Source organism: Falco naumanni, chromosome 4 (genome assembly GCF_017639655.2).
Source record: "Falco naumanni isolate bFalNau1 chromosome 4, bFalNau1.pat, whole genome shotgun sequence".
Lineage (NCBI taxonomy): Eukaryota > Metazoa > Chordata > Aves > Falconiformes > Falconidae > Falco > Falco naumanni.
Genome location: NC_054057.1, coordinates 66736786 through 66753332, shown reverse-complemented (window position 1 = coordinate 66753332; position 16547 = coordinate 66736786). Strand labels below are relative to the sequence as shown.

At 68.8% G+C, this 16547-nt stretch overlaps 1 protein-coding gene across 1 annotated transcript; it reads right to left on the bottom strand.

Moving 5' to 3' along the window:
- Positions 1-2254: 2254 nt before the first annotated feature.
- Positions 2255-15379, bottom strand: MIDN (midnolin). The gene is given in 9 exon segments (XM_040592473.1): positions 2255-2639; positions 4811-4946; positions 4948-5102; positions 5208-5340; positions 5883-6269; positions 11813-11875; positions 12181-12268; positions 13219-13444; positions 15200-15379. Coding segments are annotated over 8 exon segments (1443 nt in total). The 5' UTR covers positions 13437-13444; positions 15200-15379; the 3' UTR covers positions 2255-2376.
- Positions 15380-16547: the final 1168 nt, after the last annotated feature.

The window sequence follows — 16547 nt, the reverse complement described above, 5'->3', positions numbered from 1 at the left end:
GTGCAGTGACAGAGCAGCAAGGGGCTGTGGCAGAGGGGACATGGGCAGCCACTCCTGCCCCCTCCCCCAAATAACAGCCCCACAGCTCAGCCCTGCTCCATTCCCCTGGGCCGGGCACCCCCTACCCCCCTGGGTATGCCGGGGACCAAGGAGTGCCAGTGCTCGCCGTGCCACCACGTCCCTGTTGGGCACAGGAGTGCAGGGCAGGGTGGGCTCCAGCCCACAGTGCCCCCAGCCACGGCACCACGCAGGCACCGATAGCCCCCCCCCCCCCCCCCCCCCCCCCCCCCCCCGGTTTCCTCCTGGGCCTCTTCACCCCCAAGAGCTGAAAGGGCTGTGGGAAGCAAACCCCCGTGGGTGGGACAGCACTGGCCCATGTCCCCACTGCCATCCCCACCCCATCACCTTCCCCGGGGCGGGGGAAAGCCACAGGGAAACAAACCTGCAGCTGCATGTGGGGAAACTGAGGCACGGCCGTGCCGGGCCCCAGGGATTGAACCGGGGCGTCAGGGCGGCAGCTGGTTCGTGGCTGCCAGCCCCTCCACCCCGGCCCGCGGCCGGCCCGCCGTGACGCAGGGCAGCCGGTGAGGCCAGGGCAGGAGGGAGGGTGCCGGCACCCACGGCTGGCCCAGCTGGTGGAACCAGCCCAGCTCCTCGGGGCCGTGGTGGAGCACGTTGGCACAGCCGGCAGGATAGGACCAGGTTCACCTGGTTGGGTGAGCACCACGCATCAGGGTCCAGCACAGGTTGGAAACACCGTCCCCATCATACCGACACCAGTGCCCCGGGCAAGGGGACCCCAGCACCCGGTCCCTCTTCCTGGGAGGCCAGAGTGGGTCCATCACCACCCCACCGTGCCGTCAGGTGTCCCTTCCTCATGTGGAGCTGAGGGCACACACATGTGCATGGTTGGGCACACATGTGTGCACCTGTGCACACACATGTGCATGGTTGGGCACACACGTGTGCATGGCTGTGCTGAACACATCCACACGGCCATGTGTACGTGGCTGCTGTAGGGACATCCACAGCCATGTGTGTGCACATATAGGCGTGCAGAGCTGAGTGTGTGTGGCCATCCGTGTGCACAGGGGGCATGTGTGGCCATGCATGTGCACACATGTTATGATTACGTGCATAGATGTGCATGGAGATTAATAACTTTAAAAGTGCTGCCCCTGGGAGGACAGGGTGCCTGGCTGCCCCTGCACCACCCTGTCCCACCCCTCTCCCCCCCGACAGCAACAGTAGGCATGGGTGCATCCAGACTGCCCAAATTTATTTCAAAAATAAAAAATAAAATATTAAAGACCAAAAGCCTCGCTCTCCCCCCCGCCCCCCCTCCTCAAAACACACAAAAAAAGACTTTTACAGACAAAAAACACATCACATGGGTTCTCTATTTGCACAGATCTCCTGACGAAAAAATCAAAGTTGGACAAGAAAAAGGATTTCTACGGCCTATGCAAGACTATGTCAGTATTGGCTCAGTCGGGTAATTAATGTCTATAAATATTAGCCCCACGGCTTGTGGACAGCCATGACCAAGTACTGGGTTTATTCATTTTTTTTTTCTTCTCCTTTTTTAAGTTAAAAAAGAAAATCCAACCAACCAAGAGGTGGGCAGGAAGGAGTCCAGCGACTCAGGAGTTGGTCTCAGCCGTGGAGGGAAGGCGCCATTTCTTTTCCCTCCAAAACCAAAATTAAACCCCACCCCAAAACAAAGCCCCCCCCCCTCCCCTGCCCCCCCCCGGCTGCGGCAGTAGGGCTAGCGGCACCCAGGCACACGCGTGTCCCCCCCCCGCCACCCGGGGGGGGGGCCCAGCCCCACAGCCGAGCAATGCTACATATAGAAGGGAAGGAAAACGAATGGCCCCCAAACCCAGGGGGGGCCCCCAGCACCTCTGAAAGAGACTTCATCTCCTCCTGCCTGCACCGGGGGTGGGGGGCAAACACACCAGGCTGGGGGGCCAGAGCCCACCACACTGCATCCCTCTTCACAGCAAAGCAGCAGCTTTGGTATCCCCCAGGAGCCCCACAGGCGCTGGGACCCCCTGCTCCCAGCCAGGGAGGATGCAGGGGAGGGGGGGCCGGCGGCTCCTGCCTGCTCCCCCCTCCCCATATCTCCCCAAACCCATCCAAGCTGGGGAAGGGGGGTGGGTGTGTGAGGCTGCCCCGGCTGACCCCCTGCTGTGAAACACATCCCCCAGCACAGGCAGGGTCAACCCCGAGGCGTCCGGTCACAGGAGATGGCAAATCTAGAGGAGATCTGGCCCATGACAACAGAAATGACACCACCACCAGCTGGGGCGGCGGCAGTGGGGGGGGGTCTCCCCAGCAGAGTCCGCGGCCCTGGGGCCCCCACCGGGCACGGCTCTATGCTACGACAAACTCCGATTTCATGTCCGCCTTGACCTCTGGCTTCCAAACCGAGTCCTCGAAGTCCAGGTCCAGGCTGCCCTCGCTGGAGACGCTGCTGTTGCTGTTGGTCCGGCTGGACTTGCGGTTGGGCAACCAGTGGTAGGGGGCTCGGGCGTCCCGGCGAGCCTTCCTGCGCAGCCGCTTCTGCTGCATCAATAGCTGCAGCCGCTCCACCTTGCAGCGCGTCGCCCGGTTCTCCGTCTGCCGCAAGCGGTCGCCTGCAACGGCAAAAATGGCGGGGGGAGGTCATGGGGGGTCGCCAACACGGGTGCACTGACACCCCCCCCCCAAAGCGGGATCCCCAGCAGCCTGGGGGACCGCCGGCACCCAGCTGGTCCCCACTGGGGACAAGCCCCCGTGCTGTGGGGCTGTGCCAACGTGGGGGTATTTTCCACGGCGCCAGCCCAGCCGCCCCCTCCACCGCGGCACCGCAGCCGGCGCGGGCCTGGCCCTGCTGCAGCATGTGGGAGGAGGAACAAGCGAAGCTCCAGACGTGGGCTCCGGCGCTGGGGAAAGAGGAAAAAAAGGGATCCCGCTCCAGAACAAACTTGGCCAGGAGAGCAGCTGTGGTGGGAGAGGGTGGGGGGATGCTGGGAGGGGAGCGTCGGGACACAGCAAAGGCACACACAGGGGACAGAGCAGCTCTGCTTCCCCCCACCTCGATTTACCCCCACAGGCACCCAGCAAAGCCCCAGCGTGGTCCCACGTCTGAACCTCATGGCACAGCGTGCCACCCCCACCCCCTGCTCCAGCTGGCATCATGGGGACCCAGGCTGGTCCCGAGCAATGGGGACAGAGCCCACCACGGCCACCCCAAACGCAGCGGGGCAGCCCTACGGACTGCGAGGGGGAGCACGCACCAGGAACAGAGCGGGGCACAGGGGGATAACCCCCCTGCAAACCCCAAACAAGAACCCCTGGAGGGGGGAGACGGGGTCTTGGCACACAGGCGGCCCTGGTGCAAGTGCCACAGGCGCAGGGCTGGCGGGAGGCTTGGGGGTGGGAGTTTCACACCAGCACAGAAGTGGGCCAAGGGGCTGGGGGTCTCGGGGCAAGCAGACCGAGCCTGGCCGGGGCCTGGGAGGACTTGTCACACCGTGGGGGTGGCAGGTTTCCCCCACCCACGCACCCCACCCCGAGGTGCAGGTGGCCCCGGAAAGCCCTGGGGTACGGTCAGCCGTGTCAGCACGTCAGGGCCATGTCACCGAGGGCTGGGAGCCAGCGTAGAGCCACCCCCGGGGGGGCCCAGACCCACCACCTTGGCCAGGGGAGAAGGAAGATGAAACCCAGAGGGGAGGACGAGCTCCCCCCAGCCACCACTGGCTGTTTCACTTCTTTTCTCTAAGCAAATTGCAGGGGCCGGGGGGGGGGGGGGGGCCCAGGGTGGGCACCCCCGGATGCCTTCCGGCCTCAGGGCGTGCAGGTGCGCTCCCCGCAACTGCCTGGGGGGGACACAGGAGCCACATGCTGTGCCCTGGCAGGGGGGCACCCCCCCCAACCAACCCCCCCCTCAAACCCAGCCTGGGATGGGGGGTTTGCAGACATGGAGGGGGGGTGAGCAGCCAGAGCCCAGGGGTGGCATTGTGTGTCCCCCCACCCCCTGCAGCAGGGAAAGGCCCAGGGCTCTTGGGGGAGGGGGGACACCGCAGGTGCTGGTGCCCCCCGGATCAATGGACCCCCCAGTCTCTGCAGGTTTTGTGGCTGACGGAGTGGCTGGAGCAGGGCAGGGCAGGCGGGGGGGACCCCTGCAGGTCCCCAGGGATGCTGGGTGACCCCTACCCCTGCAGGGTCAGGCAGGAGGGAAATTCCCCCCCCCACCCCCTGCAGACAGGCAGGACCCCCACCCTGACAGACACCTGTCAATCATTCAGTCCACTCCCAGCCGGGGGGAGGGGTGGGCAGGGGCTCTGCCACAGCCCCCTCCCAGGGCCCCTGGCCCCATCCTGCCTGCCAGCCCCCCGCCTGCTCCCTCTGCCACAGGCAGGAGGGGGGCTGAGCCCTGGGGTGCCCCCAGCCCCTCCAGCACACCCAGCTGTGCCGGGAGCAGCAGGAGGCTGGTCTGTTAAAGGAGACAAAAATCCCAGTACCAAACCCAAAGGTTTAAGCGAATCCAGCACTGGGCTCCGCAGGGCTGTCACGGGGAGCAATCCTGCGCAAACAGGGTGTCAGCTCCAACCTGGGGGGCTGCAGGGGCTCCCCACCCCCTCCCATGGGACCGACCCACGGGTGCCAAACCCCAACACCGGCAAGCTCCCACCGCAGAGCCCCGGCACCGGGCACTGCCACAGCGCGCGGGTGGTGGGGCTGGTCAGGGTGACCCCGGCACGCAGCAGGCCCCGGGGGCCGGCACAGCCCCCTCCCACGCGAGGGTCGGATGCTGCGGGCTTACCGCTGGGCTTGCACATCCGGATCTGGCTTTGGCACTGGACGACGGGGTGCAGGGGGGGGGAGGCTGCGGCCGCTGGCAGCGGCTCTGAGGTAGTTTTGGTGGTGAGGTCTGGGGAGGCGGGGGGGCGAGGAGGAGGAGGAGAACTGCGTCTGGCAGCGGAGCTGCGTCAGGGACTGGGGCATGCCCTGGTAGTGTCGCGTGGCGCTGAGGAGGTCGTTCAGGATCTGCAGAATGGTGCCGATGTCCCGCCGCGGCCGCCCACTGCTGTCCTGGCAGTTGGGGTGCAAAGTGCCTGTGGGAGGGCAGAGCTGGGTGTGAGATGAGCGGCTTGGAGACCCCCATCCCCCTCCACATCCCACCCCCCCCGCAGCCCTCAGTGTGGCTCAGCATCACGTACCGGAGAAGGTCCCTGAGAAGACCCCAGGCGCGTGGTTGACGAAGCTCTCGATGACCGCACCGGGTTTGCGGGATCGGGCCGTGGGGGCAGGGCTGCTGCCCGGGGAGCTGCTGCTGCGCGTGCTGCAGTCCACCTGGATGGGTGGGAGATGCAGGGTCAGCCTCCAGGCAGAGGACCCAGGCATGCCAGGGCACCGGGGGGGGCAACGCAGCCACCTGGGTCACGTCAGGAGACCCCTGCAGCAGCCCCAGGCAGGGAGCAGAGTCCAGCAGACACCCCCAGCCCCCAGTTTTACTGGGACACAAGAAACTACGGCTGTCCCACTCCTCTGAGCACTGGTGTCCCCAGCTCTGGGGGTCCCGATAGTCACCCCCCACCCCAGGCCAACAGTGCTGTGCTAACAGGGAAGCGGCAGCAGAGTGCTGGCAGCACGCAGGGCTGCGGGGACAGGCAAGGTCTGAAGATGAGCGGAGTAAGGGCCTACATTACACCCTGTCCCCCAGCCCCTCCCCAGGACCTGGGGGCATTTTGCAAACTGGGCAGGGGAACACCCTCGTTCCACACATGGGGCAGCTGAGGCAGGGAAGGGCATTACCACAGCAGGGCTGGGAAGCACACAGCCTTGCTCCCCCGCCCCAAAGGTGCCAGGAGCATCCCCCTCCCAGGTTGACTCACCTCTGAGCAGGAGGAGACCACGCTGCTGTTCACTGTCTGCGTGCTGGCCCCGTGCGACCGGAACATCCCAGCGGTGACGGGAGTGGGGTGGGGGGCATTACAGTACATGGGGGGGGCTGGCGCAGTGGGCGCAGGGCTGGGGGCCGGGCTCTGCTGGCACGTGGGCACCACAGGGATGCGGGCAAAGCCGGAGCCGGTACCACCATGCAGCGTCCGGCAGTGGGGGCTGGCGGCGGCCCCCGCCTCGCCCCGGCTGGCGATGACATGCCGGTGCTGGAGCTGCCCGCTGCTCTGCTGAGCTGCCAGCTGGAGCTGCACGAACATCATATGGTCACCCACACGCAGTGCCAGGGTCAGCGGGGACCGTCCCGACAAGAAGTCGTTGACCTGGGGAGAGAAGCACCCCCCCCCCGTCAGCCCTGGCACACGGCAAGCCCACCACGTGGAGCCCCCCCCCCCCCCCCCCCGTGCTAAGCAGGGAGACGTCCGTTGGCCCCACTGGTCTTGCCAGGGGCACACAGCCATAGGAACGGGTCATTAGGGCAAGGAAAGGGCAACCCCCTCCCCAGAGCCCTTGCCCAGGCCCTTGGCCGTGCCAGCCTGGCAGGCAGGCAAGCCCAGCCATCGTCCCCGCGTGACCCCAGCCTGGTGCCAGCTCCATCAGCTGACGGTGCCAGGGGGTTATTTTTCTCTCTCCTGCCCTTTACCTCCCAGCACAGAACGAGCGTGCCCGCCTGCCTGCCCCTCCCCCGGCAGTGAACCCGGCACAGCCGGGGTGCCCCCGCCAGCACCCGGTGGGCAGGGCAGGCAGGGGTGGGCAGGGCAGGCAGGGGCCGCAGCCGGCCGCGCAGCTGCACAGCTGCCAGCACCGCTCCTCTGGCCAGCCCAGCACCAGCAAGGAGGGGGCGTCCCATCCCCCCCCCCCCCCAGCACAGGGAGTATGCTCCAGTGCCAGGAAGGTGGGGAGGGGGGCAGGTGAGGACATGCCGGGTCCCACCGCCATGACTTGGGGCTATGAGGCAGGAAAGGGCAGTCCACGTCCTGTACAAACCCCTCCCCCCTCCAATGCAGCCGGGGGGGCCTGCAGAGTGGCTGCACAGGCAGGATTTGCCCCTGCCCACCCCGGAGGGCTGTCACAGGCAGGTGATGGAGCAGCTGCAGCACAGAGACAGAGGCCAGACCCTGCCCAGGTCACAGCTGTGGATGGATGGATGGATGGGGGGGCCCAATCCCCATCATCTGCTGCCCCCCAGCACACTGTGCTCTCCCCCCCCCCCTCAACTAAGTCACTTGACATCTGTTCCAAGAAACAGGGGACCACCCCCCCCGCCCTCGCATTCCTGGGGGTCTGGGGCAGCTGTGAGCCCCCCCACCATGGTGATCCCAGTCTGTGCTGCTGGCGGGGGGCGTTGTGCCTCTCACCCAGCCAGCCGAGGGGCGCGGGCTCACACACAGGCAGGGCTGTGGGCAGGACACCAGGTCACAGCTAATGGGGATGACGCCACCACCGCCACCCCCCCCCAGCCGAGCTATTCTAGGGCACAGCAAGGACTGGCTTTCCCAGCCCGTCACGTGCAGCGCTGTGCACGGCTGCTGGCAGACGTCACCCTCCCACACCCCCACCAGCACCTTCGGGACGCAACCGTCACCCGCAGGACAAGGTGAGGTCTCCCAAGCAGAGCCCACGGAGCTGTGCTCCCCCCCTCACCATCACCCCCCTGGCCCACACCCCCTCCTCCCAGGTAGGAGCTGGCACTTCTGCAGAGCACAGCCCCCCATCCCACTCCGGGCTCCCCCAGCCCCGTCCTGGCTCCCCCACGCCCCGTTCCAGCGGAGGCCGGTTCTGAGAAGCCGTGGGAAAAGCAGCTTTAAAAATACCAGCAGCAAAGCCCCGAGCATGTCAGGCGGAGGCTGCAGAGGAAGAGGTGGGCGTGAAGGAGACACTGCAGCTCTGGACACGGAGGTTACGGGGTGAGGGGGCGGGAGAGGATGGCAGGCATGCACACGGGCACGCATGCACACACACATGTGCATGCACACAGCACCTGGCCACAGGAAAGCTTCACCCCAGCCCCCATCCTGCCCCACGGCTCAGACTCTGCCTCGGTTTCCCTGCCCGCAGAAGCCACGGATGGAGACGTAACCAGCTGGCAGCTCCACCCCTCCCACGAATGCAGCACCCCCCCATCCCCACCGCTCAGTCACGACTACCCCAGCTCCAGCCACAACAGCCCCTCTGGCATCACCGACGCAGCCACCCGGGCTCCTGCCCCCAGCAGGCAGCAGCGCCAGGACAGGCGGCAGCTGCCCAGAGCCCCAGGAGCACCCCAGCCCCACCGGGACCCCACAAACCAGGTCCTGACACCGCTCTCCCCCAGCCAGCGTGCCTGGGGAAGGGGACCGGCCCCCTCCTGCCACCCAGCAACATGCCTGGGACAGGCAGGGGGGCTCCCATCCCTTCCCCCACCAAGACTCAGAGCCGGTTCTTTCCACAGCCCTCCCTCACCTGGGGGAGGAGGGGGGGGCACTTGGGGCAGGAACACCCACACCAGCCCTTGCGACCCTCCACCAACCCCGGCATCCCTCGCTCTGCCTGGGGGAGCACTGTGCAACTCCCCAGGGCCCCCTGACGTCAGCCTGCACCCCAAATCGCCTCCCTGCTCCATCTGACTCACACCTGCCTGTGCCCTGCCTGACCCCTCGCCAGCCCTGCGAGAACCCAGAGCACCCCAAACCCACGAGAACCCAGAGCACCCCAAACCCACGCTGCTGGGTGCTTCCCAGCCACACCAATAACAACCCCTTCCTCCCTAGGCATGGGGGTCCCACAGCGCCCTGCCCCCCCAGAGGCTTGGTCCCCGGTGTGCCCCGGGCAGGGCAGCCGGGCTGGCAGCAGCACAGCTCTGGGGCTCCCAGCACCCGCCCCCACGCCGCTGCCAACCCCCACCACCCCCCCCCGGCAAAACCGGGCCGCTCCAATGCAAACATGTCCCACCCAGCCGCCTGCTCGGCCGCCCACAACCGCCTGGGGAGGACCCCGTCCCTCCCAGCTGGCTCTGCCACAGGGGCCAGGACAGCCTGACCAAGGGGTCCAGGGCCACCGGGTGCCCTCAAGCCCCCGTGCCTGGTGGTCCCCCGGGACCCTGCCAACCCCTGGGAGGGGACCCGGCTGCACTGTGCCGGGCTCAAAGCCCACAGGGACAGGGCAAGTGGCTCCCGGCTGCTTCTCAGAAAGGCCGATGACTCAGAGAACACCGCATTCCCGCCTCCCTCCGCCGCCTGGCCCCGCGTCACCCCGGTCCCCAGCCCCAGACACCCCCGGGCTGCTGGGGAGCAGCCCCTGCCCTCAGCAGGGTGGGCAGCACCCCCACAGAACCGCAGGGAAACTGGCAGAGCCAGCAGGGAATAACAAGCCCAGAGCAAGGATGGGGGAGGGGGGGGAAGACAGGAAACAGCCCCCCCCCCCCCCGGCTGTCCAGCCGGGCACAGCTGTGGCCAGCAGCTGGGTCCACCACCCAACCCCTGCCCGGGGTTTTTTTCCATGCCAAGGAGGACAGAGGGCCAGAGCCCCTCAGCCACATTCCTCTGGCCCCGGTAGAGCTGGGCAGGATGCGTCCCTGTCCCGTCTCCCGGTGCTCTGCGATGGGGCGGAAGGGGCTGGGGGCAGGAAGAGCTGATGCCGCAGGATCAGGCCCCAGCTGCCCGCCCCGGGGCCGTGGGCACGGCTCCCTGGAAAGCGGGGGCAGCCTGAGCGTGCCCAGCGGAAGGAAGCACAGCAAGCCCTTCCAGGAAGACCCCGTGCCGCTCGGCCGGGCCACAGCGTCACCTCCTGCCTGGCAGCCACTTCCCCAAAGGTACCTGGGTGGGGAGGGGGTGGCAGCGCCCCAGCCCCCCCCGCCGCCCCCAGAGGAAGTCGGTGCAGCTCTCCCTGCGCTGCCGGAGGATGCGTGACGCAGGCAGAGCCGAGCAAAGCATGAATGAGAGGAGTGGTTTCCTGCCCCCCCCCCCTCCCCCCCCTCCGCCCCCCCAGGTGCTGGCGGTTCCTCCTGCACAGCTCTGGCTTCCTGAATCACCGACCTGGGAGGAATCTGCAGCGGGCAGGGAGGTGCTGAGCTGCTGCCCACAGCCAGCACCACCCGCCCGCCGCAGCACACCCGGGCTGCCAGACCCCTGCCCGCCCGGCAGAGCCTCCAGGGGAAAACCAGGCAGCGCAGGGCGGGGGGGGCTACCAGACCGTAGCCCACACATCTCTCCCCCACCCCTGCCGTGCTGGGCCAGGAGGGACCACTGCTGCCTGCCTGATGGGAGCCATGCTGGCCATTACAAGCCCCCCCAGATGCAGGGGGTACCCCAAACCCCCCTGCTCTGGGCAGCTCCATGGGTTCCCTGGCCCTGCTGCTCCCCAGTCCATCACACATCACTGCCCACCCCAGCAGGGAGCCACACAGCTCCCACCACAAACGGCTGCAGCCCTAAAGCCAGGACACACACCAGGACCCCCAGGCTGGGCTGCCAGAACCAGCCCCCTCCCACAGCTCTGCACCCCAGCTGGGACTGCCAGCACCCCGCGAGCAGACTGGGCTCCGCAGGGACAGCCTGTGGCACAGGACTCCTGGTGCAAGCTCAACCCCTTGGTCCACACAGGGTTAAACCAGCTGCCAAAGTCAAGGTCACCCTGGGCACCGCTGATGGAGGTCCCTTCGAGGGGGCCAGCCCTGGCCCTTGCCACATCCCCACACAGAGGGCACAGCCGTGCCCCCACCAAGCCCCCCAGCCCGTCCAGCTCTGGTTGAGCCCATGGCACAGCACCGCGCTCAGCCCCCTCCTCCACATTCAGTGAGACAGGTTAAAAAAGAAAAAAACAAAACAAAAACACCCGCCACCTTTAAAAAAAAAAAAGCTGCACCACTGGCCAGAAAGGAAGGAAAGCATTTAGCAGCAATAATAAAGAGACTGAAAACAAAGAAGCCAAGGCCTGCGCGGCTGGGGGTAAATTCCACCTTCGCGGCAGGCGGCCGGTGGCTGCGCGCGCACCCGCAGCAGCTCACCCAACGCTGGGAACGCTTCCTCCCACGCCGCAGGCGGAGGGACCCCCCACCCACGCCACCTCCCACACCGCAGGCCACCCCACCAGCCGCCAAGAAACTTCACAGTTATTCTAAACACGGCCCCCGACCAGCGCCACCCCCTACGCCCCCTCCTTGGCACCCGGCACACAAGGCCATGGAGCGGGCACACGAGTGCCAGAACACCCAGGCATGGCCAACACCCCCCGCCCTGCAAGGACAGCTCCAAGGAGAGGGGGAAGAACCCTCTGGGTGCTGGGAGAAGCTGGGCTCTGCAGCCCCACAAGCCCCCAGGGTAGCCCAGTGGCCCCACAAGCCCCCTGCAATGCAGGGCACCAGCCACGAGGCAGGTGGGCAGCCCTGCCTCTGCACTGGGGGGCAGACAACTTGGGGGGGGGGGGGGGGGCGGCTGCAACCCCACAAGCCCCCTGCAACGTACAGCACCAGCCACGAGGCAGGTGGGCAGCCCTGCCTCTGCACTGGGGGGCAGACAGCTGGGGGGGTGGGGGGGGCTGCAGCCCCACACCCCCTGGGCGGCCCAGCTCTGCCACCGACCTGCTGCGTGACCTTGAGTGAGTCACTTCACCTCCCAGCGCCTCTGCCCTCCCCGGCTCCCGGCGTGTTTGGGCTGCGAGCGCTGCAGCGTGGGACCTCCCTGCGCTCGGTGCTGCACAGGATGACGGCGCCTGCCCCGGGCACCACCCTCAGCGCTCCCAACCCTTTCTGAAGGGGAAACCTAAACGAAGCACTAAACACCAGAGCCTTTTGGGGAGGGGAAGGAGTCAGGTCAATGCAGCGCCCACCCCCCCCACCGCCTCGCTGAGCTTCCTTTGTCTCTCAGTGCCCCGGCATCAAGCCTCTCACCTGAGTTTCAGTTAAGCTTTCCAGAGCTTGCATCACCGACTGTTCCGGCCTGGATGCCTGGGACTGGGGAAAAAAAAAAAAAAAAAAAAAAAAAAAAGAGGGGGGGTGGAAATTAACATTACAAATGCAGAGAAGGAGGGGGCGTCTGTGCAGCAGGAGGGGAGGGATGAATGTCACTTCCACTATTTCTACACAAGCCCTGAGAAAACTGCGAAATACTAAACCCACTGCCGTGGCCAGCCCGGCGCTGCCTCCCTGCGAGGGCTGGGGCAGCAGAGCCACAGGGCTGCCAGCGCATCCTCGCCCGGGGCTTTAATAATAGATGGGAACGAGTGGGAGGGAGGGAGCAGCAGGAAAAGGCCGCTTACCATCAAACCGGCCTCCACGGTGGGCACCAGCGTCAGCTTGCTTCCTTCCACGACCCCCAGGTCCTGCAGTTTTCCAGAGCTGAGCCGGCTGTGGGGGGGGAGGAGACGGATACAAGTGAGGTCGGCGCTGCCTCAGTCGGCTCCATGCACCGACCGGGGGGGGGGGGGGGGGGGGGGGCACAGGACGGGGGGACCCCAGCTGCGAGCCTGGCTGCTACCAGAGGACCAAGCTCCCTCCTCCGACAGGCAGGGGGGGGTCCCAGCACCCCACCGGTTCTGCTGCCTCTTTCCCCAGCTGCCCCCTGTGGCCGAGGGAGGGGGGCACAGCACACACGGTGCCGGGGGCGCACACGGTGCAAACGGGGCCCAGGGGCATCGCAGCCATCGGCAGAGCCGGTCAGGGACGGCGGGGGGGGGGCGCAGGGAAACCTGCCCCGGGAGGTGGGAAAGGAGCCAGAGGCAGAGTAGGGCGGGGGAGGTGGCACGGTGGGGCGGTCCCCCCCACCCCCGGGGGCGCCGGCAGATGCATGCCCCCCGCCATCCCTTCCCCGATCCGGGTGGGACTCTCCAAGTTCCCGCAGGCCGGGGCTGAGCGGCCCCACAACCCCCCCCGGACCGGGCCCCCGGCAGACAAAGGCCCCCCCCCCCCCCGCTGGGGGCTCCGGGGGGGCCGAGCCGCGCCGCCGCCGAAGTTGAGCCCAGAACAAAGGGCAGGGCCCCCGCGGGGCACGGCCGGCGCCCGCCGCCCACAAAGGAGCCCGGCAAGGGCCGGGCGAGGGGGCGGCGGCCGCGCTCCGGTCCCCGGCCCAGAGCCGCCCTCCCTCCGCCCCGGCCCCCGCTCGCGGCCCCCCGGGCTCCCCCCCGGCTCTGCCCTCCCGCCCCGTCGAGGAATGGGGCCAGGCAGGGGGAAGGGGGCGGGAGCCTTTGTGCGGTGCCGAGCCCGGTGCGAGGGGGCCGCCCCCGCAGCCGGGGATGGGGCCCCAACACCGCCCCCCCCCCCCGCCAAGGCGAGCCCCCCCCCCCCCGGGCGAGCCCTACCTCTCTTTGTGCAGCAGAGCCAGCCGCTCCTTGGGCACCTTGAGCCGCTGGGACAGCCGCCGCTTCAGCCCCTCCACCGTCTCCTCGGCGGGCACGGAGAGCTCATAGCGGGTCCCGGTCGTGGTGTTGATGTAGAGGTTCATGGGGGGCTCGTTCGGGACCACCTCGCAGGCGGGAGCCCCGCGGCTGCAGCTCCTGGCGCCGGGCTGCGGGTCCATCCGCCGGCCTGCGGGGGGAGCGGCGGTCGGGGCCGGCGCAGGAACAGGGGGAGGAGGGGGGGCGGGCCGGGAGCGGACAAAGGAGGGAGCGGGGCCCACTCCGCCGGCGGCCGCGGGGACCCCGGTACAGCTTCAAGCGGCCGGGACGAGCCGAAGGAGGGGGGGGGCGATCCCCGGGCAGGGCCCTACGCGGCCCAGGCAAAATAAAATATATAAAAAAAATATAACAACGATTAAAAAAAAAAAAAGCCACCCGTTCTCCGCTCGCTCCGGCGGCTGCTGGCGGGGCCGCGGGGAGGCGGCGCTGCCTGCGGGAGGGGGGGCGGTGGAAGCGGCGCTGCCTGCGCTGCCCGCCCTGCTGCTGCCTGCGCCGCCGCCGCCTTTCTTTCTCTCCGCCGCTCGCTCGCGGGGTGCCTGGGGGCGGGGTGCGGGCCCGGGGGCCGCGGCGAGGGGCGGGGAGGCGCCGGGGACGCTTCGCTCCCCCCGTTCCCTGGGGCCGGACCCGCCGAACCGGCCGCCGCCGTCGCCGCGCTCCACCGGGCGGGGGCCGCGCGCGGAGTTACAATGTAGCAACGGCCGCGGGCGGGGCCTCGCCCTCATTCACTCCGGCTCCGCCGGCGGCCGCGGCCAATAGCGACGCGCCGGGCGCCCAGATATCCGCGGAGGCAGCCAATAGATGGCGGGTGCAGGTCCCCACGTGGCCCGGTGGAAGGGCGGCCCGGCCGGATTCCTCCCGCCCACGCGGCCCCGCCCCCGGCGCCCCCCCGGAGCCGTTCGCCATTCATAACCCCGGCGGGCAACAAAGGGCCCGGCAGCGCCGGCCGCCCCGGGAGCCGGTGCGAGGCCCGGGCAGCGCTGGGAGGGGTGACTGCGGGACATGGGCGGGCTGCGGTGGGGGCGGCCCCCCGCGGCAGGAGGGGAAGTGCCTGCGGGGCCGGAGCCCCCGGAGCCGAGTGACGCGGGGACACCGAGGCGGAAAGGGTGGGGGGGGACACACACACGCGCGCAGTCACCCGCGGTTGGTCACACGCACTCGCCCGGTCATCCTCCCGATGACGCCGTTACAGCTACGAGGAACTGCCCCGACGCGGGGCTGCGCCCCCCCCAGCACGCTCCTGCCACCCCCGTCCCGGGAACCTCCGACCCAGCACCCCCAGCCCCGGCCCGGGAGGTGGAACGGGGCTCCGGGGCCCGGCGGCCTCGCCGGGGGGGCCGGGGGAGGGGGGGGCTATGAGTCAGCAAAGCGCGGGCGCCCTCTGCCGGCCCCGCCGCGCCTCCCGCGTCCGGGGAGCCCTTGCGAGGCACCGGGGAGCGCGGCCGCGGAGCGCCCGGGGCCGTTGCCCTCCCGCTGGTACGGAGCGGGGTGACCCCCCCCGGCACGCCGGGGCTGGGGGCTCGGAGCCGCTCCCCGGGACGCGGCGGGGGCTGAGTGGGGCGCAACCCGCTCCCCGGGAGGCCTCGCTCGGGGACCCCGGCAGCCGGAGCGAGGGGAGCCAGCCCCGGTGCCCCGTGCCCCGAGGGCGGGCGAAGCCCCGAGTGACCGGGGATACGGAGGGTCCCGGCGGATGGGGAGCGCTCCGGACACCGCGAGCGACTGGGGTCTGCCGCGTGTCCCCCGGGGAAGCGAGACCACCCCGCCCGCTCCTCGAAAACTGAGTGAGCGCAGCCACGGTCCCGTGTCCCGGTTCGTGTCCCGGTCCCGTGTCGTGTCCCCCCCCCACCTCCCCAGGCCCCCCGCGATGGTCTGGCCCGGCCCCACTCACCGAGCCCGGAGCGCTGCCCCGCGGTTCCCCGGCGCGGCTGGAACTCAGTTGCCTCCGGCGGTTGGGAAGGGGGAGCGAGACCCCTGAAGGCTCCTGGGGAGGGGGGTGTCGCTGTGCCGTGCCGTGCCCCCTCTCGAGCGCTGCCGCCCGCCCCAGCGCAGCCCTGACGCGGAGCTGCTGGGGAGGTGCCCCAAGTTTTATCCCGCACCGCCCGGGGTGGAGCCTGGCGGGGGCAGGGACCGGCCCCCGGCCCCGGCCGCGGCGGGACCCGCAGGTGACGCGGCCGCACCTGCTCCCGGAGGGGGGGGTCCCGGGGGGGTCCCGGCCTTTGCCGCCCGGTCCCTCCCCTGGGGGTCCCCGCCCCTGCCCTCCATCCCGGGTCCTTCTCGCGGCGTCCCTGCTCGGCATCCCCCTGCCCCCCCGTCTCAGCCCCCCCTCCCCTCCCCCAAGGGAGGCTTGGCCTCTCCCGGGGTCCCGGCTCTGTCCCTCCGGGGGTCCCGGTCACACGGGGCTGCTGCACCCCGCGGGCAGGCAGGGGGGACCAGCCGGGTGGGGGGGAGGGGGCGGTCTGGACTCCTCTCCCCATCCGGCTGTCGCATCGCCGGGGGTCAAAGTCAGTCTGTGCATGGGGAACCGATGGGCTGAACTCTCCTGGGAAGCTGAGCTTCGGTGGAGACTCTCTGATGTCTAATAGCGAGGTTGGGCTGTCCCTCCCCTAGGGATTCCCTCTGCCAGCCGCCTACTTCCCAGTCAGGACAAGGACTCAGCCCTACAGAATTTTTTGGAGGAGAGAAGCAAGGGGCCAGTGTACCGCTGGTGCTGGGGTGTGATGCCCCGGTGGGTGCCCTGGAGCAGACGCACAGGCCACTGTTCCCCCAGGACAGTCTCTGGGGGGCTGGCAGCTGCCCCAGTGCGTGGGGAGGATGCTGGGGAGATGCTGCGTGACCTCAGGCTGACGGTGCTGGGTCTCTCCCTCGCAGACAATGCCCTGGCACAACCAAGACACAAAGCAGCTGGAGGTGGGGATCTGGCGGCCAGTTTGCAGCGGGGAGGGGGCCACACGTCCCTGACTGGTGAAGCAGCAGTGATGGGGGGGCGGGGGGAGCTCTCTGTAGCCCCGAAACGCTGCCTGGGGTGGGTGCAGAGCCACGTTGGGGTGGGAGTGAGGCCCCTCCATGTGCAAAGAGCAGAGCTGGGTTGGGAGGGAGCCTCTGTGGCACAGCCCGCGGCCCCCCGCCCGCCCCGGCCCCCCCCAGGCTCTCAGGGGGGAGATGAGCTCAGGCGGCTCCGGCTCCAGCTCCTGCCATTGTTGTCCCTGGGAGAGGGGCCGGGGCAGGGACGCGCCATT